General features: G+C 37.9%; 1 protein-coding gene across 3 annotated transcripts in view; it reads left to right on the top strand.

Annotated features, from left to right (window-relative positions):
* Positions 1-27,348, top strand: part of PIKFYVE (phosphoinositide kinase, FYVE-type zinc finger containing) — a 75,806-nt gene that overhangs the window by 21,966 nt on the left and 26,492 nt on the right. For 2 of the 3 annotated variants that reach the window (XM_035007258.1, XM_035007259.1), the window contains 16 exons: positions 1,061-1,199; positions 3,161-3,318; positions 4,750-4,861; positions 6,249-6,396; positions 6,932-7,099; positions 12,691-12,750; positions 14,458-14,587; positions 15,006-15,186; positions 15,826-15,900; positions 17,849-17,956; positions 19,705-19,845; positions 20,495-20,621; positions 20,900-22,059; positions 23,767-23,867; positions 25,194-25,265; positions 25,928-26,099. In XM_035007258.1, the coding sequence (XP_034863149.1) occupies positions 1,061-1,199; positions 3,161-3,318; positions 4,750-4,861; positions 6,249-6,396; positions 6,932-7,099; positions 12,691-12,750; positions 14,458-14,587; positions 15,006-15,186; positions 15,826-15,900; positions 17,849-17,956; positions 19,705-19,845; positions 20,495-20,621; positions 20,900-22,059; positions 23,767-23,867; positions 25,194-25,265; positions 25,928-26,099 (3,052 nt within the window). The remainder of the gene's footprint in view (positions 1-1,060; positions 1,200-3,160; positions 3,319-4,749; positions 4,862-6,248; positions 6,397-6,931; positions 7,100-12,690; positions 12,751-14,457; positions 14,588-15,005; positions 15,187-15,825; positions 15,901-17,848; positions 17,957-19,704; positions 19,846-20,494; positions 20,622-20,899; positions 22,060-23,766; positions 23,868-25,193; positions 25,266-25,927; positions 26,100-27,348) is intronic. The other variant, XM_035007260.1, reaches the window with a different exon arrangement.

The raw sequence follows: 27,348 nt of genomic DNA, 5'->3' as shown, positions 1-27,348 counted from the left end.
CTTCCTTCCTTCCTTCCTTCCTTCCTTCCTTCCTTCCTTCCTTCCTTCCTTCCTTTCTTTCTTTCAGATTTTATTTGTTTATTAGAGAGAGAGAGAGCACACAGGCAGGGGGAGTGGCAGAGGGAGAGGAAGAAGCAGGCTCCCTGCTGAGCAGAGAGCCTGACGCGGGGCTCTATCCCAGGACCCTGGTATCATGACCTGAGTGGAAGGCAGAGGCTTAACCAACTGAGCCACCCAGGGGCCCCTGCAAGATTATTTCTATATTTAGTCTGTGATTCTTCATATTTGTCAGTTAAAAAAAAAAATTAGTTTTCAGCATTTTAATAAGAGTTTATATCCTTTTCCTTTGAAATATTAATGATAAATATAGTATATTTGCCATTGCTCTCCTATAATCTTTCCATAGTGACTTTGCTTTACACTTATTCTGAAATAGTTTTAGACTAACACAGAAGTTGGACAGTTTTTTTTTTTTTTAAAGATTTTATTTATTTGACAGAGAGAGAGATAGCGAGAGCAGGAACACAAGCAGGGGGAGTGGGAGAGCGAGAAGCAGGCTTCCTGCCAAGTAGGGAGCCCGATGTGGGACTCGATCCCAGGACCCTGGGATCATGACCTGAGCCGAAGGCAGACGCTTAACGACTGAGCCACCCAGGCGCCCTGGACAATTTATTATAGAGAATTTCTGGATACTCTTCTCTCAGCTTCTCCCAATGATGATATCATACATAACCATCATAACTACATTTAAAAGTACCCTTAGTGTTGGCAAGTAAGCATTTATTTTAAAGATTTTATTTATTTGAGAGAGAGCAATGAGAGAGAGCATGAGAGGGAGGAGGATCAGAGGGAGAAGCAGACTCCCTGCTGAGCAGGGAACCTGATGCAGGACTCGATCCTGGGACTCCAGGATCATGACCTGAGCTGAAGGCAGTCGCTTAACCAACTGAGCCACCCAGGCGCCCTAGTAAGCATTTATTTAAAAATGAATTTTCACTGTAATTTTATTTATTGATGAAGAATTTACAACTGTGTTTTCACTTTTTGTTTTTATTTCCAGATCAGCTAGCATTACTAACCTGTCACTGGATCGATCTGGTTCTCCCATGGTATCTTCATATGAGACATCTGTCAGTCCCCAGGCTAACCGAACCTATGTTAGGACAGAGACCACTGAGGATGAACGCAAAATTCTTCTGGTACTGGTCCAGTATCTTTGCTATTTTTGAGCATAAATATTATGTATCTCACTGATTTTTCTTTTTTTTTTTTTTAAAGATTTTATTTATTTATTTGAGAGAGAGAGAATGAGAGACAGAGAGCATGAGAGCATGAGAGGGAGGAGGGTCAGAGGGAGAAGCAGACTCCCCGCCAAGCAGGGAGCCTGATGCGGGACTCGATCCCGGGACTCCAGGATCATGACCTGAGCTGAAGGCAGTCGCTTAACCAACTGAGCCACCCAGGCGCCCCCACTGATTTTTCTTTTTAAGAAACCTACAAATAGCCAGTTAGCATATAAATTAATAGAGGAAATAATTAGCTTAAGTTTTTATTAGGATCACCTAAGAAAGTGGTGAAGCATTCGGCGCTCTTATATTGAATTAATATTTTCTTGATCCCTTTCATCTGGTAAGATAAGAATTCAGGCGCTTTACATAGTAAGAGAGCTGAACTTTTAGTCAGGTCCCAGATTGTTTTTAAACTTTGAAACATGTTTCTCATACACATGGAATGCTTCGCATACCTTTATATTATACGTTTATATGAGATGCTAATCAGTTGTTTATTGAATTTATCTATGTGTAAAATACTGTGTTATTTATATTGAGAGTGATTCAAATGGAAACTGGTCTGTCCTCAAGCTTAAAATTCAAAAGGTAGAAATGAGGCTGATGGGCAGGTCCTTAATAGTAAAAAAGTAATACTTTTGAATAAGAAATAGGTCATTAGTGGTGAGGGCTTTAAACTGAAAGCTTGGCCTGGACCTTGAAGAACGGAATGGATTTGGGTAGGCATTGAGGAAAACAAATCTTACTTAAAGATGTGACAAGGTATAGAGATGAAAATAAACATGACATTTTCCATGCACCAAAGTAGGACTTACTAGTTAGGAGAGGTTGGGAGGGAGAGTCAGCTGAGTGTGTGGGCAAAGAGATTAAGCTGAGTGTGTGGGCAATGAACATGGAAGTTACTTGGGGGTACCTGGTGGAACATGGTGAGTTCAGCCTTTACAAGTATAGATTTGAACCCCTGAGGTGCTGAGCAATGTTGGAAGTTTTTTTGAGCGGGAGTCATTCATGGAAGGCCTTCCTTAAGGAAGATTGACCTGGCATTTGGGTACAGGTGAGAAAGGTGGTGGGAAGCTGCTGGAGTGAAGGCTATGAGAAACATTGGTGCGATTGACTATTCTCCCCTCTCCCTTGCCCTGGCTCCAAAGAGGAGATTTTGCAGTTTTGTACTTAGATAACTAGGAGATTGATCATGTGTGCCATTGACTGAAAAAAATTATTTGGGATAGTTGGGTTTTTTTTTTTCCTTAAAGATTTTATTTATTTGAGAGTGAGGGAGAGAGAGAGCACAAGCTGGGCAGTGGGGAGGAATGGCAGAGGGAGAGGGAGAAGCAGGCTCTCCGCTGAGCAGGGAGTCCGACATGGGGCTTGGTCCCAGGACCCTGAGATCATGACCTGAGCTGAAAGCAGCTGCATAACCAACTGAGCTACCAAGGCATCCTGGGATAGTTGTTTTTTTTTTTTTAAAGATTTTATTTATTTATTTGACAGAGAGACACAGCGAGAGAGGGAACACAAGCAGGGGGAGTGGGAGAGGGAGAAGCAGGCTTCCTGCCGAGCAGGGAGCCCGATGTGGGACTCGATCCCAGGACCCCGGGATCATGACCTGAGCCGAAGGCAGACGCTTAACGACTGAGCCACCCAGGCGCCTGGGATAGTTGGTTTTTAAGAGAAAAAGTTATATTTGCAATTAGATGAGCTGAGTTCAAGTGCTCCCCATGCACGTGTCAAATTGATGTGAGTTGGCTCTGATAAAGAAATCTGAATTGAATTTCCTTTTATGCATCTAAAAAAACAACAGGAAAGAATCTGCAAAGGTATATAATAGCATCCTTCTCAGGAGTAATTATTTGCTCATAATGTGATTTCAGGACAGTGTTCAGTTAAAGGACCTGTGGAAGAAAATCTGCCATCACAGTAGTGGAATGGAGTTTCAGGATCACCGTTACTGGCTGAGAACGCATCCTAACTGCATTGTGGGAAAAGAATTAGTCAACTGGTTAATCCGAAATGGACACATTGCTACAAGGTAATGTGATCTTAAGAAAGACTTTTCGATATTATTTATTCCTTTATTTTTAATAAGGCCATAACGTTGTAGATATAACGGCAGCAAATTTTGTGAATAGGGTGCTGTTTGGTTCCTGCATTCGGTGCTTAGGGTGCTAATGACTCACCCCTCCTCCCTTCTGTGTTTTAACCAGTAATGAATAGATGCAAGGAGCAAATGGGGTCACAGTTTACCTTATTTATTAAAAGCAGGAGTGTGCAATAATTCCCCAACACAAAGCTCTCTGATTAAGCAGGATTTGGGAATGTTGCTAGGTATTAAGATCACAGTAGATTCTCCTGCTACTGTTCCCTAATCTGGGCATTGCAACCTATCCTATGGAATTGAGTTCATAAGTCACACCTGAAGTATCTTGCTCGCCTCAGAAATCATTTGTGAGAAAGAGACAGACAGGTCCTATTGCCTTTCAAGGCAGCATGTCCCTAAGCTATTCTAGTTGATTGGATTAGCTACTCCTTTCCTGGGAAGAAACAAGTATGTAGGAAGAGAGTAAAAGTTTTAACAGTGAAACCCTGGGGTCCAGTTTTGGCTATATTTCTTTTTAGTTTTGTGCTTTTACTCAAGTTACTTAATCTCCTCGAACCTTGGACCTCTCAGTTCCAATGTGAGGAGAATATATGGTGCTGTGAAGAAGCCGTGACGATGAAATGAAATAATATGGGCTAAAGTGCTTTATAAATTGTGAAATGCCAAATAAGTGCAGTGTGTTAAGTGTCTATTTCATGTGTATATGTATATTTATAAAGTGTCTATATATTACTATTATTTTTTAAAGTTTATTTATTTGAGAAATAGTGAGCACGAGCAGGGGGAGAGGCAGAGGGAGAGAGAAAGGGAGAGGTAGACTCTCCGCTGAGCAGGGAGCCCAATGCGGGGCTTGATCCCAGGACCCTGGGATCATGACCTGAGCTGAAGGCAGATGCTTAACTGACTGAGCCACCAGGGCGAACCTTAAGTGTCTATATATTATTGTGTATATGTTATCTATTTCATACGTACATGTGTATATTATCTGTAATATTTGGTATTGTCTTTTTATCAAGACTGTAAGCTCCTTGAGGGCAGGAACCATGTTAGTCTCACCATTTTGTTTTACTCTAGTGAGGACAGGGGTATGCATGCACTGAGCACTTGATACATGTTTATTGTAAGTAAAATTAGGTTTTGGTAGGACTGCCTTACCAGCAGGTTCTCCTTTACTCTGGTATTTGGGAAAATCTTTTTATTTAGCTTCAAGTCTCGCTTGTTTTTACCCCTCACCTATTGACGGACCATTTGTAATTCCAGCTGATTAGAACAGAAGAAAATTCAGTTTGCATCTCATCTTGTACCTGTGAAATTACTCTGACTTTTAAAAGTTTTTTTTTGTTGTTGTTGGTCTTAATTCAGGGCACAAGCTATAGCCATTGGACAAGCAATGGTTGATGGACGTTGGCTGGATTGTGTCAGTCATCACGACCAGCTTTTCAGGGACGAATATGCACTGTACAGACCACTGCAGGTAGTTTTGCATGTCACCGCTGACGAGAGTATGGCTGGTGTGTGGTGAAGTCTTTCTTCATTGGTGGGAATAAAAAGTTGTTGAATTAGCCAGAGATACATTTTCCTAACATGTTTTCCCTGTTGTTTGAAAGTTAAAAACGTTTTTACTTGGTAGGGAGGGGTGATGAAAAACCTATTGGAATTGGACACTTTCCAGTTGGTTTGGCTTTTCTTTTTTTTTTTTAAGACTTTGACAGAGAGAGACACAGCGAGAGAGGGAACACAAGCAAGGGGAGTGGGAAAGGGAGAAGCAAGCTTCCCGAAGAGCGGGGAGCCCGAAGCGGGGCTTGATCCTGGGACCCAGGGGTCATGACCTGAGCTGAAGGCAGACGCTTAACGACTGAGCCACCCAGGTGCCCCATGGTTTGGCTTTTCTTGAGCTGGGCCTCATGGTATTATATATAGTTGCTTGTCATTTACCTTTAGTGGTTTTCCAGTTTCACTATGTCTGTGTTTTTAGGACTAAGAGAGTATATAAATATATAATAAAATGATTGAAAAAATTTAGTATCCCCAATGCAGTAGATTTTGACACATTAGCAGTATTAAATTGTATAGCAGTGGTAAAACAATGATTATTTATATATATCTTTTTATTTTAATTAGGGAATAGAAATTATTTAAAATAGAACTTTTTTTTTAAAGATTATGATTATTTATTTGACAGAGACACAGCGAGAGAGGGACACAAGCAGGGGGAGTGGGAGAGGGAGAAGCAGGCTTCCTGCTGAGCAGGGAGCCCGATGCGGGGCTCGATCCCAGGATCCTGGGACCATGACCTGAGCTGAAGGCAGACCCTTAACGACTGAGCCACCCAGGCGCCCCTAAGATAGAACTTTTTAAAAAGATAAGCTTTCACTTTTGGTCTATGTTAATTTTATTTATATATATATATATATAATTAGGAATACCTTTGTGAGCTAAAATTGGAAACTCAAAGGTTAGAAAAGACAAACGACCAAAAAAGACTGGTGTGGTGTTATTTGTTAAAATTTAATAGTTGTTTTCCAGAATGTGTCCTAGCCTTGGCACAGGGTTAGAATAAATTCTAAGCCAGGTTTACTCTCAGGACTAAAAGGGATGAAATGAAACACTGTAAAATATGTATATTATGTTTTCTCATTAAGCTGCCTAAATCTACTGATTAATGACAATTATAATTATCAGAGTGGAATTATCAGCATTAATGCTGGTTTACAACTTAGTGTCTATTAATTTGCTTATTTTTATGTAAATTTATTCAGTGTTGGCTTTGTAGAAGTATTGGGCTGGAGTTTATTTGTAGTGTTGCCATTGAAATTTGGCACTGAAAGTGAATCACTTGGATCTTGTCATGGTCTTTCCAGAGTACGGAATTTTCCGAGACCCCTTCTCCAGATAGTGACTCAGTGAACTCTGTGGAAGGACACTCTGAGCCATCCTGGTTTAAAGACATAAAGTTTGATGACAGTGACACGGAACAGATAGCTGAAGAAGGTGACGATAATTTGACTAGTGAGTTTAAACTTTCTAACATTTTAATTTGTATGACTCATTACTGTGTATGTATGATAAAATGAGTGTCTTGTTTGTTTAGTTGAAACAATCCTACTTTAAGTTTTATGGCAGCAACTAAACATCTGATAGCAATCCTTGTTCTAGATACAGTATTTTCTTAAGAAACCAACTTGTTAGGCTACTGGCGTTTTCAGATTTTGCCATAGTCTCTAGTTTGCAGCAGCTTAAAAATAACTCTGAGCTAATAATATCGCAGCAGACAACTTTCTCACCTCTTCACTATGATATCAGACTTTCTCTCTGCAGAACCTCCAATATATTTCTCCCTCTTAAAAATTCATCTTATATTTAATGTGTTCCAATTTTATTAAGTCTCCACAGAAGTACATGAAAATACTGTATCCATTTTGGTATTGCACATTGGGCTTGTCTATTAAAAGAACATTTTTCTCCTTTCCTCCAATACCCTGATGAAACCCATTTTTACTCCCCTCCTCTCCCTATATTTCTTTCCCCTCCCCGACACTAAAAGATTCTGCCAGTCCTAGCAAGCGCACATCAGTCAGCAGCTTCCAGTCCACAGTGGACAGTGACTCAGCCGCTTCCATCAGCCTGAACATGGAGCTGGACAACGTGAACTTCCATATCAAGAAGCCCTCCAAGTACCCACATGTGCCCCCTCACCCTGCTGACCAAAAAGGTAGGAGGGAGTCACCATCTGGAATCCGGGCACAGGCTGGAGAGCTGGGCCACACGATCTCACGCCGGCCTGTCCTCCTGGCTTCCTCTGTCCTCGTGGCGGAGGGGATTCGGTGTGGGTCTTGTTCCCCCCTTTCTCATTTCCCCACACTGCCTCCCCACACTTTTTTTGGTTGGTTCCTTTTATTTCTTGTTTTCTCCCTCAGTACCACCACACCCAATTTAAAGCTGGTAGTCTTTAAAAGGAACTACTACTATTGCTCTTCCCTTAGCATAATGTGCAACTTCCAAGGTGGCATTTCTTTGCATTTATAACATGGATGTTCTGCTCTATTCATTTCTCTTTCTTTATTTAACATTTTAAAGCGTACTTGCTTATGCTATTAACCAGTAACGTAGTATTTCACTAAACCTTTTCAGGTGCTTGAACTATAGTAGGGGGAAAACACACAATCCAAAACATCTTTCTACTATGATTTTAAATGTTTGCTATGGAAAGAACAGACCGAAGATACACATTTCTTTTCTGATACTGTTGTATTTTTTCCATGGTTTCTAACCCTGATGAAACTTCTCATGGATATTTGTCTGCAGGGAAGGGTCGTGTTGATCAGACTCTCATGTGTATTCCCAGGCCACGCAGTAATTATATTTTCTGTTGTTAATAAATAAAATACCATTCTTGTGTCCAGCTCAAAAAAAAAAATGCTTGTGATGTATGTGCCATATTTATAAAAAAGGTTTCTTCTCTGAGTAATACACAGTGAATTTGATAATTTTAGTTGTCTTGTTTGAGGGTTTATTCTACTGACTCAAAAATAATAATGACCATATTCAGAAGACATTGGTATAAAAGGAAAAATAAGATAAATTATTGCTAAAGTCCAATATAGCATTATATAAAAAATGAAATGCTTTTTAAAAATGGATGTCGAGGTTTACTCTGTTGGCTATAACTAAAAGGCAAATTGAATTTTAGCCCTAAAGAGGCATTATGTAAAATTAAATAAAAAATACATAAGTAAATAAGTAATTGTAAGATTTCATTATGTTGTAGTAACTAAAAATCATTATAAAGATGAAACCATTTATTCTGTGATTTCACCTGGAGTTTGGATTTTTAACATTTAGCTCTCTAAAGTTGAATTGTTTCCTTAGATTGGAAATGCTTGTCTAATTCCTTACTACTTCCTATTTTGAGTCTAAAAATATGGTCAGAAAAGAGAAGCTTTGAACCTAAACATCTGTTCTAAAATAATTGGAAACAAACTCTCATTTCTATAACAAATTTCTAACGGTTGTCAATATTAACCGTTATCCTCAAGATGTGGTAAAAAGGCTTTTAAGAGTTATAGTAATAGGGGGGAAAAAAGAGAGAGGCAAACCATAAAACAGACTTAACGATAGAGAACAATCTGAGAGGTGCTGGAGGGGAGGTGGGCAGGGGATGTGCTAAGTGGGGGATGGGTATTAGGGAGGGCTTGTAATGAGCACTGGGTGTTATATGTAAATGACGGATAATCACTAAATTCTACTCCTGACATTAATATTATACTATATGTTAATTAATTGGAATTTAAATAAAAAATTGAACCAACAACAAAAAGAGTTGTAGTAATAAAAAAGTATATCTTATTATAAAACAGAAATTTAGAGATGCAGTAAAAGAGGAGACTTGACTAGCATTGAACATGAGTAAGATACATATCTTTATGGGAATCCTCAAAACAAATTGTAAGCATGGTGGAGAACATTTGGGTGAGTGTGAAAGGACATTGGAGTAGACATGACGCTGGGCGAGATGAACTATAGTCTGGTCTCCTGGAGCATAGTGGGTGATGCTTTTGTAATAGAAATCATAGATGTGGGTCAGAGGTGGCATCTTTTGTGATGGAGGATATCTGTCCTTCAGACACATGTGTTGGCAGTGCAGCTTCGTTTTGCTGAAAGTAGAGCATGAAATACATTTTTGACATGATGACTTCATGTCTTGGAAGGTTAGAAAATTGCGAAAGCCGTGAAGAAAGTGACCTGTCGTCATAGTATTCAGAATAGCAAAAGATGGGCTGTGGAGCACAGTTGGGCAATTTGCTTTAGGATGCCTGACTAACTAATGTTGAGAGAGGAATGGAACAGGAAGCTTCAATACTGACATGTGTACAGTACAACCTCAAATTGTATCCCTAAGGAAATTTAAAGGGGAAACGTCCATAGTTGAAAAAATCACCATGACTCGTCTGCAACTTCTCTTCCCTCAACCCTTTAAAAAGGTTGTCTACAGAAGTTGTGAGAGATACTCTCATATGAGGATAAATCTGAAAGGGGGGCCAGCACTTTAAAAAAAAAGACGGGCTAGCAGAAGTCCAGCTTGCACTGATGGATGGAGTAAATGCCAAGGACATCTCAGAAAAGGTTTTTTAAATTGTGGAACAATGGAAGAAAATTAGGGCAATATTCTGGGGAAGGTGATGTAATACTAATTGAAGCTTCTCTCCCTCTCCCCCATCAAGGTAATTTTATCAGGAAAGAATATATATGGTTAAAAGGAAAGTAAAGTCCAAGATAATGAAGAGAGGTTAGAGAATGCCTGATTACTTTAAATAAGTCTTTTTGCCAGGTTCAGGCAAAATATATGCTAGATTATTGAAAGAATTTAGAGCTGTGATCATGGGGCCAGAGTTTGTTATCTTTGGAGAATTATGGTTCAGATGATTGTAGTGACAGAGGCATTAAAATTTTGTAAAAAACAGGTTCTCAATTTGACATTGGAAGTTGGCAAAATTGTAGAAAAAATTAAGAGGATGTACTGTGGTATTTAGAAGAGGGCTTGGTGGTGACTGGGCACCCGTGTTGGTTAACTAAAATAAATCTTTTCATAACAATCCCATTCCTTCTTTTATGGTGGTATGAGATTGTTAGCTCAGGAGACTATGGTAGATACTGTTGTCTTTTATGTTAATGAGACATTTAACGGTCTCAGTAACCTTGCAGACAAAGAGGACAGTTTCGCACTTGAAATATGTTAAAGAGGGAGTTATAGGCAGTAGTTATATTTACCTTTTAAAAGCACAGGTTCTGGAGTCTCTCTGAGTCTCTCTCTAAAAAAAACCCCCCCACACATAAAAAGATTATTAGTGTGTTTGGCAAATGTGAGAACTTAGTGATGTCACTGTTAATATAACATGTAGATTTGTACTTTGTGTAATGGTTGTGCCAAATATTGAAAGAGTAACCTGATAGCAACAGGAAAGGGATGCTCACAGGTTATGTTGTAGGGCGTAGGTCATGTGCAACCTGGAGAGTCTAAAATTTAAGGCCTTTTTGATTCCCTTGATAAATGTTTCTGGCTTTCACAGTTCTCTCCTGTTAGTTTTTAGCATACTAACAAGAATTGTTCATTTTCTGTTTTTCTTGTGAAGTTGAAGAACAATAATGTATTTTTTCCACATTGTAGTTAAGACTAACACTGATTACCAGAAAGTAAAGATTGTCAGAGTGAACTGGTAGTGAGGCGAAAGAGTAATACACTCCTCTGCCTCCTGTTTTCCTTCCTTTTAGAATGTAAGTGGGAATTGGTGGTTTTTATCTTTCCATTGAAGTTAAAGGTAATATTTATAAAATATTTTCTTAGGAGTCCTCTTTTATCTTCCAACGCTGAGGAAATTTGGATTTCTAAAAATGATTTACATATCTGTACTTAAAAAAAATCTGGTATTTTTTACCTTATGTAAGCAAACCCCTCATTTTCATAAACTTGTAAAACTGGAACATTGCGAGCTTGCTTGATTAGTTTTTCACTATTGGTAAAACTTGGAGAGTTGTATAATTAAAATACATTTTGTTATGTTTTGCAAGCAGGATCTGAACCATTCTTGACAAATCAGTGAGTAGAACCTAGAGAGGGGAAAATCATAGCTTCCATAAGCTTCTAGATCTTACTTCCCATTTACAGGAAAACCTGTAGGAGCAAGTTAAACAGCACCATACGGAAACAATCTAATCGAATCCAGAAAATGGGACATTCCACAGGACATTTGGCCTGGGTTCTTTCAAAATTCAATATCATGACAAAGTAAAAAGGTAGGGGGTTTGCTTTGGACTACAATAGAATGAAGGAACTGTAGCGTATGAACCTTATTTGGATCCAGGTTTGAGGCAAAAAATTTATTAAAGCATTTTGGGGACAGATAAATTTGAAGAATATGCACTAATTTCATCATATTAAGACATTGTCAATTTCCTTTTTTTTTTTTTTGAAGACATTGTCAATTTTCTCAAGTATGTAAATGGTATTGTGTCTGTAGAGTGCCCTTATTCTTATGAAATGTATGATGAAGGATTAGTCAAGTGTCATGATGTGTGTAACTTCAAATGGTTGGGGAAAAATACATACATATATGTAGAGAGAAATCAGATACGGAACGTTAATTGTTAAATCTAGGTGAAGGGGGTACAGGATTTTCTGTATGTTTGAAAATCATCATCATCATATATATATATGTATATACATATATATACTTAATCTTTAGTATGAAAAGTAAAGCTTGTAAAGCCGATATGTTAGTTGAACAAACAGATTGGCATTATTCATTTCTGTGTGGGAGGTGTAGGAATAAAGTATAACATCTGTTTTTATTTGTCTACATACTTGATTTATTGTATTTGGCATGGTACACTTTGAATTTCCAATGTAAAACTTTTTCTCTGCTTTCTTGTTGAAAGGATGCACATTTTAGCTTATAAACATAGCATCTTCTGAAGCTCATTTGTTATGAGTGAAATCTACTTGGAAAGAATTTTGTGGAGAACCTTTATTTTAAAAGGCTTAAAATACATTGTATTGTTTGCATAGTAGAAAGAACCTCACTTGAGCTATGCTTGGTCAGGGATGCAAAGAAAAGTTCATGGGGAAGTAAAGAATAAGTTTCACTTGTGAGAAAAGTAACATTCTAAAAGTTCTAAAAGAACACAGTGTATATTCAGTTATGGCAACTATTTGGCAGTGTTTAGTTAGAATTTTGAAAAACTGAAACCCTAATTTGAAAGCTCATAAAAATCCTGATGATTTAAATCTTTATTCCCTGCCAGTGTCACTTCTGTATTAATTTGCTTTATAGCATATAGTCTGAAATTTGGAAAAAAAAAAAAAACCTTATATATTTTTTCAGGTGGCTTCTCTATAAACTATTCTGTATATAGACAGAGTGATTATTTGTGAAGTCATACAGTTATATATGAGAAAAATAGTGTAACTTTTTAGGCTTGTCATACCTAAATTACTAAAGATCTCAGTTTTTATAAACTGGTTCAGCTTTGATAAGGGAAAAGCAATCTGTTAAAGATTATCTGATGTTACTGCTTCAAGGTTCTGTTGAGTTTTATTATTCAAGTCTGTTATAGTTTGGTTTGAAGTGTGTGGAATAAGTATAAAGATGCATTTTAGCCTAAAGCTTTCTTCAATTGGCTGGGCAGTGTTGGGTTTAGTATGAGTAATACTTTGTGTGTAGGTGTGTTCTCTGTATAAATATGCTGGCATGTTTCAGTCATAAGTCTCTCCTTTTCTTCCTCCTCTGCTCTCTTCCTGGTATGCAGAGTATTTGATTTCTGACAATGGAGGACAACAACTCTCAATAAGTGATGCCTTCATCAAAGGTAATTTTATCAAAAGCTGTACATGGGATGGTCTTATTTGTAAGGGTGTACTTAGGGCCTAGCACATTGATTGGCACAGAGTAGGTACTGAAAATAAATTTGATTAGTTTAGTACTATAGGAACATAGTTTTTTATATGTATAGTAACTCTGAGAATATCAGTGATGAAGAATATAAACTTGGACTTGGCTTGAGAGAAGATATCTGATCTGAAAAGCAATTGTTTAAAAGCTTTAAATTGAATTTGAATTTTATTCTTTGAAAGGCATAGTTTATGCTTTCCAAATCATGAATATAATGTTAAGTATCAATAAACATATCATCAAGGATTCTCAAACTTCTCAAAAAGCCCCCAGAGAGATCTCATCCATTTGAGGACGCTGCCTGCCCTGTGGAATTGGAAAGAGAAATGGGGAAATAGAGATAAAGAATTAACTTTGCTGATTAATTTCTTGGGGACAAAAGGCAGTACAGAAGAAGACAGCCTTCTCTTACACCGTCCCTACTTAGCTTACTGTGGAGTAAAGACACACGTAATTAGTTCATAACACTCCACAGCTCAGACCTCAGGTAAGTTGTCATAACTTAGCAGTGTTTCTCAATTCATCTCTGAACATCTGGTTCAACTAGGAGTTTATATAGGCTAGCTGTTTACATAATTAAAGTATACAGTTTTTTGTACCTCATATCATGAACATATGCTTTATTTTGTAGTGCTGGACTGTTCGGTTGAAAGCTTTTTTTGTTTGGTTTGCTTTAAGAGGGGGAAGGATTAGAGAATTTTTGTAAGCATTTCCCACCTCTTTCCATTTATTCAGTCACATGTTTCAGTAATTGTATAGTGAGCATCCTTTTTGCAAAGCTTTTTTTTAAGATTTTATTTATTTGAGAGAGAGAGAGAGAGACAGAGCACACACACAGAGGGAGAAGGACAGAGAAGCAGACTCCCCACTGAATAGGGAGCCCTATGTGGGACTCATCTCAGGACCCTGGGAAGGCCGACACTTAACAGACTGAGCCACCCAGGCGCCCTTCCTTTCTGCAAACCTTTTAATACAGTCTGTTTTTTGTCTAGATGCATTTTCATTCTTTTTAAAAACTTAGAGATTTTACAAAAATTTACGTAAATTGTTATTTATCATGTTTTAATATTTTTTTATAGTTCATTTTGGGTCTGATTTATATAAGTTTTGCTTAAAAAAAGGACTTTGTTCTAATATTGAGAAAGAAACACTATAAAGAATTGTCTGAATAGACTGTCTACACTGTCCTGTACTGGTTGAGATGTTTCAGGGCTGAGCTTTCCTCTTAAAGTTCAGCACCCACACTGTCCCATGTCGTTCTACCAGCATTTAGAGTTCTGTTGAATGCAGTTTTTAGTTTGTGATTTTACAGGGAAAGGCAGCCCCCTTCTTTTCGAATGTTCCCAATGAAATAAAAGGACTGTAAAAATCTCTTTTGTTTTTCAGAAGCTGTATTTATAATTATTGGCTTGAGAGTCCCAGTCATTTTGACTGTTGTAAATATTGATGATCGAACTCACACTTAATTTTTTTGTGTATTTACACATGTCCTTGCCTTTTTTACACCAGCAATTTGAATTGGCTGAGTTTAAAAACTTGAAAAGATAAATTTGCACTTTATAAATCTATTAAGTACATGGCATAAAACATAACCGTGAAGTACAATTTCTTATTTTACACTTAGAATCCTTATTTAATCGTCGAGTTGAGGAGAAATCCAAAGAGCTGCCTTTCACACCTTTGGGCTGGCATCACAACAACCTGGAGCTGCTGAGGGAGGAGAATGGAGAGAAACAAGCCATGGAGAGGTTGCTGTAAGGCAGTGAGCTTTTTGATGTTAATTTTCCATTTTTATAATTTTCAATGACTTGATGCATTATGCGTAGTTCTTCTTCCTCATAAAGTCAAAAATACTAAGATTACTTAGGAAATAAAGCCTGTTCTGATGAAATTTCTTATAAAACGAGAGTCCTAAATTGTGATTGTCTGTCCCAGTTGTAATTTATATGTTAAAATTTAGTTGAATTAAAGGGGTTATCTTAATTGAAGATACAGATTTCATTCATGTGCAAAATCATTAAGGTACAGATGAAATACGATTGGCTCAAGAAGATCTTGTCTTTGAGCCATAATTCATATGCTGTTTCTTTGTAGACTGCTTATTGCATTTTCAAAATTATTATCTCTGGCAGTATTAACTATGCAAACTTCTTTCTTGTGACATTTTTGTAGTTCAGCTAATCATAACCACATGATGGCACTACTACAACAGTTGCTCCATAATGAGTCATTGTCACCATCTTGGAGGGACATCATTGTATCACTGGTCTGCCAGGTTGTTCAGACAGTTCGACCAGATGTCAAGAATCGGGACGATGACATGGATATCCGTCAGTTTGTCCATATTAAAAAAGTGAGCTCTGCTAATGCTTTTCTAATGCTCGGAACTGATAGGGTGGGCCTGGTAGTGATTTGTCTCTTAACGGTAACCTAAAAGGGGTTCTAAGTAAGGAGTGGAAGGTTTTTCTGTCTGCTGTTTGTTAGCAGTGCACTTAGAGGTCATAGAAGCCACCCATAGGAAATGGGAGGTGAATGGAAGGGGGTGACTTGGGCATGGAGTGGGAAACCAAACAAATGTGGTTTCTTCTTTTTTTGCTTCCTTTTTCTTGACACATCATCTATGAGAATACCTCTTCCCACATTACTGTCACTGTTTTAAGGAAAAGCAGTGGGTAATTGCCTTTTTTTAGATAGTGGAGGCCTATATGTATTTTTTGCCTATGACATTTGATTTAGTAATGGTTTTAATTGCCAATTTGGTCAGTCATATGGGTATTTTAGAGTACCAGATAAGAGCGTAGAGAGTGGGAGGTGGGAAAATAGTCATGCTAGATCTCATTAATTATTGGTTGAAAGAAAGAATTATATCCTGGAACTTTCTGTTCTGATTTGATTACATAATAGTTAAAGTTAAAAATGGAAATAAATAATAGCATCTATCTGACTGGATTCTAATAATATATCATTGAGTTTTGTTTTCTTGTTTCATTAGATTCCAGGTGGAAAGAAGTTTGATTCTGTGGTTGTCAATGGATTTGTTTGTACCAAAAATATTGCACATAAAAAGGTAATGTGATCTCTTCAACAGTGAAGTTCAGCAAATTGTGACTATGTACCAAGCCAACAAGTTGGGGTACCCTAATCGTAGGAGAGAAGGAGAATGGATATCAAGGAGCAATTAGCAATGTCTGCTATAGGAGTGAAATTCTGGAGGTTCGGGTAAGGTCTTCAGAGCTGATGATGATTAGGTTTTGGATAATAGGAATTCATGAGACAAGAGAAGAAGGGAGAGGATGGGTCAGGCTTCCAGACCAACAGAATGGTAGGGTACTGGTATCATTTCTTCCTTGACCTGCCACATCTTTGGGAGACAAGGTTTCTCTAATAGACTGGAGTCCTTCCAGAGGCCTAGCATTTTAAAACTTTTAAAACTTTGTTCTCTCTTCTAGGGCTGAGCTGTAGAACTATCACTGGTGTTCTGTTATCCTTCTCACCTTCTATCTTTGCCTTCAGGCCTGAGGCCTCTTTCTAGCACTAGCACAAAGGAATGGGGTGAAGTAACCTGGTGTATTAAGGAATCTCTGAGATCCTAAGGTGCAAGATGAGAAAGGAGATGAGGCTGGAGGAAGCAGGCAAGGGGCTTTGTATCCCACTAAGGGTCTTGAACTTTATCCTGAAGGCCACTGATTCTCAAAGTGCTTGGTACATCAGGGTCTGCTGTGGACCTTGTTAAATACGTAGATTCCTAAGCCCAACCCCTAGAAATTCTCATTCATTATAAGGGAGTGGGAATGTGGGGCTGCTTTTAAAGTAGGCACTGTGCGTGTTTCCAGTGTCATTGGTTGGTCCTCATGTTTTGAAAAACCATCAGTCTAGCAGTGCTCTCAAACTTGCTGTGCTTCCACATCACTCTGGGAACTCACTGCAAATAGAGATACCCTGACCCCCACCTCTGGAGATAACGGTTTGGTTACATTGAGAGCTCAGGTAGATTTCTAGCCTGAGCAACCTGATGGGTGAACTACAGTCCTATTTTCACTCTTTTCTAAGCAGAGATTAATTCATTTTTCTGTAAGGCATGAAGCCTCCCAAAAATTGTTAGTGACCATAGATAAATAAAACTATGTTTGGATTTGATCCAATGTCATTATATCTACATAGTATCTTATTAAAATAGGCACATTACCCATCAAGGTAGTAATTTATGCCAAATTAAATGATCTCTATAGAATTAAGAGGAAAGTATGTTGAGCTTATCTCCAGAGTTGAAAATTGTATGTGGGAGTGGTAGAAACATATGCATGAATGACTGTCTTGCTCCACTGACCATATTTATTTTTAATTTGTAGTTGCTAAAAAAAAGTCCCTAAATGTAGTTCCCCAACTGACGCGTTCATTATTTTAAGGCCATTTGCAAGTTTGGAGTGTATAAGCACAGTCAGTCTGAAACCTCCACTGCAGGGCCTGGACTGCTCTGCCTGTGGCTTTAGTTGCATAGTTAGGGTATGTTGTTTGAGTCCGCACTTCTGGATACACTTTAAGGTTTTCCTTTTTGCCTTCTTGTTACCCAGTTTGCTTGCCAATGTATCACTGCTTGGAATCTATTCAGGAGGTGTTTTAATTCTTTTCTCCCTCCTTTCTCCTTCTTGAATTTTAGAAAGGTTAAATTATGCTTTTGAAGTTACTGATCTCTACGAGTTCATGAGGTATCCTGTCTTTAAGACCCTTTCTTTAAAGACAGGATAAAAACTTTTAAGAATGTAGAGGATTAGGTTAAAATAGAATTAGTGAAACAAAGCCAGTTTTTGAGGAAGTCTGCATGGCTCTGAGCAATTTGTTTTGAAAAAATATGTAAGAGAATACCACAAAAGAACTAAATAAGAGTATTTCAATACAAATATAAGGAGATAGTCTATTTAGGAGGAATTATAAACAGTATGACTTTAAAGATACGATTAGAGAAGGTCTATAAAGTGCAGACTTTAAAAGCTTTTAACACATTTCATGTTTTGTAGATGAATTCTTGTATTAAAAATCCCAAAATTCTTCTGTTGAAGTGTTCTATTGAGTATCTCTACAGAGAAGAAACTAAATTTACTTGCATTGATCCTATTGTGCTTCAGGTAAGGACTTCTTACTGAAACAGTGATCTGGAGGGATCTTTCTGTACTATGGTGCTTGCAAACTCAGAGAGATTGCAGGTTTGGTTCCAGACCACTGCAATAAAGCCAGTATTGCAATAAAGCATGTCAAATGACTTGTTTGGTCTCCCGGTGCATATAAAAGCTATGTTTACACTATACTGTAGGCTAATAAGTATGCAAATAGCATTATATCTAAAATAAATATATACCTTAATTTAGAAACACTTTATTGCTAAAAAGTGCTAGCCATCATCTAAGCTTTCAGGGGGTTGTTCATAATCACTGATTACAGATTGCCCTAACAAATATAATAATAATGGAAAAGTGTAAAAAACCGTGAGAATTACCAAAATGTGACACAGATACGAAGTGAGCAAATGCGGTTGGAAAAATGGTGCCAGTAGACCTGTTTGACACAGTGTCTCCACAAACCTTCAATTTGCAAGAGATGCAGTATCTGCAAAGCACAGTAGAGCAAAGCACAATAAACAAAGTTTGCCTGGAATCAGAAGGAGGAGGAAAAGCAAAGGGCAAGGAGATAAGGAGCCTTTGGCTTCAGAGTCTTCACAAAGCTGACACTGCTCTGCTCCGTGCTCATGGACTACTCCCCGATCTTCTTTCCTTGCTGGCCCTGGCCCAGACCTCCTTTGGAACAGGTGCTCCATGTACAATCATGGCAGTTGATTATAGTTGGGACTGAGAGGAAGTGTATTTGCCATTCCTGTGCCAAAGCCCAGAAATTTAAAAAAAATCAACTTCTTCTAGGTATACTTTTGAAGCTGCACAAATAATATCATTTAAAATGCTGTTAAATTACCGTGTAGTAAGTAGAGTAGGAAATTAACACATTTCAAGGGAAAAAAAATCGTTTTGTTAATAATGGGAGATTTTGAAAATGTCCAATTTCTGTCAGTAAAACAGAGAAAGGTAGAAATATACTCCATCATGGCAGGTTCATTGCAGAAACAGGCTCATCCGTCTCGTGGCACTCACCATAAATACAGACTTGCTCAGAACACACTTTGGGCATATGGACCAGAAGTGACAGACGTGCTCATACATTCAGGTGTCTCCTGTGTGGAGCCCAGGAATTTTATGAAACAGTGATTTGTATTGTTTTAGTTCTGGTTGTTACTTAACAATACTCATTTGCTTTGAAAATAAACCTTCGTCAAGCAATTAATTGTTAAGTTTTAGATCTTTAACTCTAGCTATTCTGGGTAGAATATGATCTGCTGGGAGATTGAAATGAGGAAGAAGGTGAAATAGCATCTTTATACAGTTATTTACTCAGATACCCAAAGAAGAGCTACTCTGGTTAATTTCAGAACATAATGGGGGAATCTATAATTAAAAAATTAGAAATTGCTTTCATTGGGGAGTTATGAGGTTAGATTTTTTTTTTATTATTATTATTTTTTAACCTCTGAGAGCTAATTGGATTCTTGGCTTTCATACTTGAAGTTATTAAGAACTGAAAATCCTTCAAATTAAGATTAGTGAGTCAGAAAATAGAGTTTCCCCAAAACTCTTTTTAGCATAACCAACAGTTCAGAATTATGAATAATACTCTTGGTTGTGTTTGAAGTAACTTGCTTATGGACTTATTTGTGGATGAAAAGAATTTAGGCTTAGATTTATATTAATATTTAAACTGTCCTGATATTTTAATATCTCTAGATCTTGAATTGTACCAGGTATAATAGTTTTGACGTTTTTTTCCTCAGGAAAGGGAATTCTTGAAGAATTATGTTCAGCGAATAGTTGATGTTCGACCCACATTGGTTCTAGTTGAAAAAACAGTATCTCGGATTGCCCAAGACATGTTACTAGAACATGGCATTACTTTGGTCATTAATGTAAAATCAGTGAGTGTTCTTGTTTTTCTATTTTTATATCATTTTTTAAAATCTCAGTTTTTAAACTTATATGTATGCATGATTGATATGCAGGGATCTTTGATTATCTATTTGCTGTTCCATATATTGAAAGTAGGACAGTAGGCATGATAGCCATTTCATTATTTAAGACTGGAGAACCTCAGGCTGGAAGAAAGTGTAATTAATTATATAGTGCTCATTATAGTTGTTTATAAGACCAAAGGTGTAATAGACATTAGTTAATAAGTAGTCCTTGTTGAGCTTTCTTTTTGTTCAGGGAATTGTACAAGTAGAAAATGTTCTCTCTTGAAAAGTTACCCTCTTATACCCAGAATAGTGGCCAGTTCTAGGAAATTTTCCCCCTCCCCTCCCCCTCCCCAGTATTCTGTGCCAATGCATGATGCTTAAATACCTTTTGATAATGTTATTAATATGAGTCTGGTTTGTTTTTGTGGGCATATATTGTAGTCTAATCTAGAATCAAAAAAATTGTTATATAATTAAAATTAAGGAAATTATATAATTAAAATTAAGGAAATTGTGAGGTTTATTTCTAAATTTTTATTTTCCAGAAAAAATTTACTAAGAATTTTATTCTCCTCTTAATTTTGTAATGTAATGTTTTTCTATGTTTTAGCAAGTTTTAGAACGCATCAGTCGGATGACCCAAGGTGATTTAGTAATGTCGATGGACCAGCTGCTTACAAAACCCCACCTGGGCACCTGTCACAAATTTTATATGCAGATGTTTCAGTTACCTAGTGGTGAGTGATCTTTAACATAGATTCACCTGAGATTGAGGACAAGAGGAAATGAGTAAACTCATTAGTACTACAGTGTTTACTTTGTCCTACTAATATTTAATATCTGTTAATAATATCTGGTTATAATACTAGTATCTGTGAGCAGTGGTTAGATGAGGATTGGCAACTGTGGTCTTAACGGTTTTCCTCCTGTAGAGGTTAAGATAATGAATGAATTCTGTTTGGTCTTACGGATTGCCACCTAAGTCTTCTTAAACTTTCTTTATGTTTATTTGTAGAGCAAACCAAAACACTGATGTTTTTTGAAGGCTGTCCACAGCACCTGGGTTGCACAATCAAGCTTAGAGGAGGCTCTGATTATGAGCTGGCTCGAGTTAAGGAAATCCTAATCTTTATGATCTGTGTAGCTTATCATTCTCAACTAGAAATCTCCTTCCTCATGGATGAATTTGCTATGCCTCCTACGTTAACCCAGAATCCTTCCTTCCATTCTCTGATTGAAGGACGGGAGGATGAAGGGACTGCCCAGGAGCCATTCGGCGGAAGTCCCCTCCCCCGGGAGCCTGACTTCCCTCCAGAGCTTCTGCCCTCCGATGATGGCAGTTTGCTAGAATCAAGGATTGTGTTTGAGAAGGGTGACCAGGAAAATAAAAGCGCCACACAGGATGTTGCCGCTTTGAAGCATCAAGAGTATGTCACAACAGCTTGCGCGGCAGCTATCCCCTGTGCTCTCTTTCCATCGGTCCCAGAGTCGTTGTTGCCGCTCCATGTGGACGACCCACAGGATGCCGTGGGCATTGAGCCGCCAGAGCCCTTGCAGCACGCGGATGAGCTACAGGATCCCAAAAGCCAGATGAGAGCCTTTAGAGACCCTTTACAAGACGACACTGGATTGTATGTTACGGAGGAGGTTACCTCTTCAGAAGATAAACGAAAGACCTATTCTTTGGCCTTTAAACAGGAATTGAAAGACGTGATCCTCTGTATCTCCCCAGTAATCACATTCCGGGAGCCCTTCCTTCTGACTGAAAAGGGGATGAGATGCTCTACCCGAGATTATTTTGCAGAGCAGGTTTATTGGTCTCCTCTCCTCAATAAAGAGTTCAAAGAAATGGAGAGCAGACGGAAGAAGCAGCTGCTTAGGGATCTCTCCGGCCTTCAGGGCATGAATGGAAGCATTCAGGCCAAGTCTATTCAAGTCTTGCCTTCGCACGAGCTAGTGAGCACTAGAATTGCTGAGCATCTTGGGGATAGCCAGAGCTTGGGTAGAATGCTGGCTGATTATCGGGCCAGAGGAGGAAGAATTCAGCAGAAAAATGCAGACCCGTTTGCTTATTCAAAGGAAGCACCTGGTATGGCAAGCGGCAGATCAGGAAGCAAAATTGAGGGTGACGAAGAGAAAGGGTTGATTCCGAATGACACGCTGTGGTCAACAAAGGTGAGGCCGCTTTGGGTACACGTTTAGAACGTGTTGAAAAACTGTGCTGTGCATGTTTAAAAAAAAAAACACCACACAACTATGACAGATTGCAGATTTAGTAAATATTTCTTCCTATACCCTTTTTTTTTTTTTTTTTTGGCCTTGAGTCTGTTGGCTTATGTATTGCTTTAAGTATGAAGTAGGAGTATCAAGTAATGAAACTGGGCTTTGAACTTTTCACGCTGAGCTGACAGTCAAGTATAGGAAGAGCCTGCGGTAGGGGGAAGGGTGGAGCTAAGTAAAGTTGTGGCAGGCTGACCTGGGTGTGGTGTGATGCGTCCTTGGTCCTTTGTGAGAGGGAGCGAGAGGGAAGGTTCCTGGAGAAAATGGATGTGTTTTTAGAAAATGTCAGACGTATTTATTTAGCATAAAACACTTCGTGTCATTTAACGGTGATCATGCCCTTACTCTTTTTAAGCAGAAATTGAGGGGAAATTAAGGAAGATTTGCTCGTGGACACATTAGTAATAGTGTTAGTAATAAAACTAATGAAAAAATCCATCTAAATGAGGATATGAAATTGTTTAATAGAACAAATAAAAAGTTGCCTAATATCACCGGGAGGTGGGGAAGTGCTAAATAATAGCTACTTATTGGTGTGACACTCTTTTCTGTGTGGTACACTAGTGTTTGTGAGATTGGCAAAAAAGGAAAGTGACAGGAGCCATGGTTAATGTGGTGTGGAAAAATACCTATAATAAATATTATGTAGATTTGTGTTCATATACATTTATGCAAATTTATAGAAAGTGATAGGGAGATCCTAAGAGTTCCCATGTGCGTGTATATACCTATGGTCCAGGATTCCAATCTTTTATAACCTATTCTGCCAAAATAAGTAAGCATTTTATATAGGAATGCTTACATTTTGTAGGAATATATGCACAAGGATATTTGCTGAAGCCTTGTTTCTAGTTGTTTGCGGTAAAAAGGATGACTTGGATCTCATTGAATAATCCAGATAGAGCCCATGATATATTTTCAAGTGTTAAAAAGCAAGTAGTGTTGTATGAGGCATCCTCTCATTTTTATAAAAATAAAATCACCTGTGTATTCTTATGTGGGTGTTTTTGTGTATAAATGCATGTGAACTTGCAAAAAGAATGCATGGTTTTTAACCACAGGGTCAAAGTTCTCGCTCTGGGAGGTGGGATGGCATCAAAGGAGGAGAGGCTTTATGTATTTCTTGAACTTCTTTATGTACCTCTGTACTGTTTTTCAAGAGAGCAGATGTTGCCTTCGTAATGATCAAGAACAGGTATAAAGTACAAGTAAATAAATACCTGAGACTTTAGATTTCTCAGATCGATGTTCTATCCAGCCATCAGTTCAGACTGTTTCATATGGCTGTAGGTCATTAGCTATTTACTTCCAAAATAATTTAATGCAGTTTTATAAGTAATAAAGAGTATCTAGGAAGACAAGCTATGTAGACATCTGTTGGTATTTTTAAGTTAACTTAAACTTTTGGGATTGTTTTGTCTCAAAAATGAATGGCTCCTCTTCCTTATGTTAGTTTCTGGCAGTTTTCAGTCTTCTCTGGAACCCTTACGGTGATGATGGGAGGCCTCACAAATCACGGGGGATGGGCTGGCTATTGGAAGCACGCATTGGGGTTGGAGTGTGCTCTGGCTTCTGGGTGCTCATCGTCTCCTTCTCCTTTAGGTGGACTGTCTGAACCCTGTGAACCACCAGAGACTGTGTGTGCTCTTCAGCAGCTCTTCGGCCCAGTCCAGCAACGCCCCCAGTGCCTGCGTCAGCCCTTGGTAGGATTCTTCCTCTTGCACTGCTGCACTGTGTTTAACAACAGAACCCCAGCAACTTTAAAAAAAGAATGTAGCCATTAGGGTCTGTGTTTAGGTAAATGGCATGTTGCTGGTCTATATGAATTGATAGAACTTCTAAACTTGTGAACTAAATATGTAATTCGTATTTGTTCGTGGGTAAGAAGTAAATGATATGAAGGTAAGAGTAAGAGTGAAAAGGATGTGAGGGATGGAAGACAAATTCGTACTTATAAAAGTGAGAAAGTTGATACATAAAAGCTGGTTTGGTTTTTTTTTGAAGATTTTTTATTTTTAAGTAATCTCACTACCCAACATGGGGCTCGAACTTAGAACCCCGGAGATCAGGAGTTGCGTGCTCCACCGACTGAGCCAGCCAAGCGCCCCCATAAAAGCTAGTTTTAAGCATTTGGATGATAATGTACAATTTAGGCAGGTTTTCCATAAGGCATCATTTTCAAAAAAGCAGTGAGTCTTTGGCCTTATTAACTTAATTCTAAGTAGAATGATAGAAAAACATTTTATAATGTTATAAGTTATTTGTTTAGAATGATATAATAGTCACAAAAGACTGCTTATTACATAGTTTATCTTTCGTTTTAAGAGTACCGTGTACTTTAATTTTAAAAGCTTGTTTTTGGAGCACTGTTTCCGTAACAAAATGTGTTCTGTATTTTAATTTTGGACTCCAGAAACACTTTATTTCTACCAGTGAGATCAGGGATCTTCTAGAGTCCATGTAGCTCTAGCAGACTGACTTGGGGCTGGGGAACCCATGGAAGTTTTCTGTGGGAGTTTATGGACTCCTTAGGTCAAGGCTTGAATAATTTAACAGTGCTATAGCCGAATTCTCTTATTTGTGGGCATTCCTAAGTCAGGCATAACATCAGGAATTGGCTCTCCTGGAACGATATGAGCTGCTGTTCTCCATGCTCAGTAAAGGTGTGGACCAGAGAACAGGAGACAGGGGTTCTATTTTATGGTGATAGGACATAAAGGCTTTGTAAAGGAAACTTTTACCTCTTCCTAGCTCACATCCATTTTACTCATTTATTATTATTGTTTATGCATCCTGATGTAGTTTGATAAGATACTAATGGCCTGGGAGTGGATAAGGAGCTATAGTGTGGCTAGTCCAAACCTGTTTTATCTGATGAGGTTAACTCTGTTCTATAAGAACAACAGAATATTACATACTTTAGTACTACATTATAGGCATGTCTAGCAGGTAGTTTGTAGTCTCATAAAGTGTCTTGGCTGTGTGGTAATTCTTATGACATGTTCCTAAGAAATGTTGTCTTCTTTTAGGATTGTAACAATGGAATTTTATGGAAAGAATGATCTTACCTTAGGAATATTTTTAGAGAGATACTGTTTCAGGTAAGAACAAATTTTCTCCTTATGTCCCATGTATGCTTTTCTGATGCCCAGAATTTTAACCTAAAACATAAGCATGAGTTGGAGTTATTATGTGGCCTTCTCTATAATACCACATGTCAGAGTATACCATACAAAGAAGTAATTGATTTCATATTCAACCCCAGGTTGTCTTATCTAGTTCATTCCTCAGATCTTTGAGTGTCTAAATACGTTGTGATCCCTAAGACTTTTTTTAAGGATGTCTGTCTTTAGTGATTAAAATGAGAGGCTGGAGAAGCAGAGATCAGCTAGACCTTGGTTTAAGTCTTAGTGCTATCACCTGCCATTTACATGACAAAGTGCAAGTAATTTTTACCAGCCCCCTATACAGGAATAACAAGCTCCAGAAGTATCATGGACTTCCATAGGTAAAATGAATTGATGTTTTCAAAATGCTAAGCAAATAGAAGGTGCTTAAGAAACTGTCACAGCTGTAGCGGAAGACAGGATGCTCAGCTATAGGCTCCAAGTAATGCGAGTGGTACCCAGCACTGATCGTCCACCGGTCATCATTGCTCTAGAGAGGATCCTGCACTTTCTGGACAGTGGTTCTGATTAGCGAGTATTCATTCTACACTGTTTCCAGTTTTATGGTTAATGTGAGGACTTTCTTTTTGTCAAAGGCCTTCTTATCAGTGTCCTAGCATGTTCTGTGATACCCCCATGGTGCATCATATTCGGCGCTTTGTCCATGGCCAAGGCTGTGTGCAGATAATCCTGAAGGAGTTGGATTCTCCAGTGCCTGGATATCAACATACAATTCTTACCTATTCCTGGTGCAGAATCTGCAAACAGGTAAATGTGCCCTGTTACTATAATATTTCATACATCATTTATTTCTTTATTTGTGAAGTTCTTTTTGAAGGGGGTGGTCTATGTTATTTTGGATTTATTCGTCATTGGGCTCTTATTTTACCTTCCAGGGCTGGGTATTGCATTTGGTGTTTGTTTCTTGAGGTTTCCATTTTAGAATTTATCAGTCATTAGGTAAAATATCGATACCTTGTTCAGTAAAATTACGGAGATTATATCTTGAAAATTATGTTTATTTATTCAGCAAACACTTATTTAGCACCATCTATATGCCAGGGACTGTGTGAGGGCCTGGGCATGGCTCCTGTCCTTTAGTGGGGGAGACAGACTTGTAGTGTAGCACAATAATGATAGTATGCTAGGATGTTTCTGTCTGTTTGAGCCTATATCAACACTCCTATCTTAAGAGATCCAGCTGAGACCATGTTTAAATTGATCTCTTGAGAAAAAGACCTTGTGTTTTATTTCTTGTGTGTGCTTTTCTTTTTTCACTCTGGAGAAAGTACTTGGTTGACAATATTATGCTTTTAATATTTACTTCTTATCCAGATTCTTTACAGTGAACATATGCCAAGTTTAATAACTTCATATGCTTATTTTGGAGTGTGCTTTTGGAAGGCAAGTATGAGAATGACAGATAAAATAATAGTGTGACCTATATATCAATGTCCGTGGTTGAGGAAGGCAAAATCAAGGTCTGTTCTGCAGTAGCAGAACATTACATTTCTTGTAATTATCTGTCTTTTTATACTTGTTCTTATAGGCCTTTTGTTCCTTTTAGACAGCGAGTAATATTTTGTTGTGGAATATGTGAACTTCTGTAGATCGAGCAGTGAATTAAATAAATAAATTAGATTTGTATATCTTACATGCCTTGGTGTATGTACTTTATTTTAAAACAAAAACTTTTGCCTTTGGGGTTATGTTAGAAAGGAAAAGGCAAACGGTTTTTGTTACACAAAAATGAAAGACTTCCTTGTGTCAAAAAAGTTATAACATGACCAAGTAGTAATATACTTAGTATTAAATTTCTATAAGGCATGATAATAGAAAAAGGGCAAAAGGCATGACAAAAAGCAATTTAATAGAAATGACCAGTAGACATGTGCAAATAAATTTTGCTCAGTAGTCAGAGAAGTGTAAATAAAACCAGTGAAGTGCAGTTTTATTTTGTTTTGTTTTTAAGAAATTACATTTCAAAGATTTATAATTCCCAGATTGGTAAGAAAGT

This window comes from Mirounga leonina, unplaced genomic scaffold (genome assembly GCF_011800145.1).
Source record: "Mirounga leonina isolate KUSES-001 unplaced genomic scaffold, KU_Mleo_1.0 Mir_151, whole genome shotgun sequence".
Taxonomy (NCBI): domain Eukaryota; kingdom Metazoa; phylum Chordata; class Mammalia; order Carnivora; family Phocidae; genus Mirounga; species Mirounga leonina.
The sequence above is the reverse complement of the archived record's forward strand: the minus strand, read 5'-3'. Positions and strand labels throughout refer to the sequence as shown.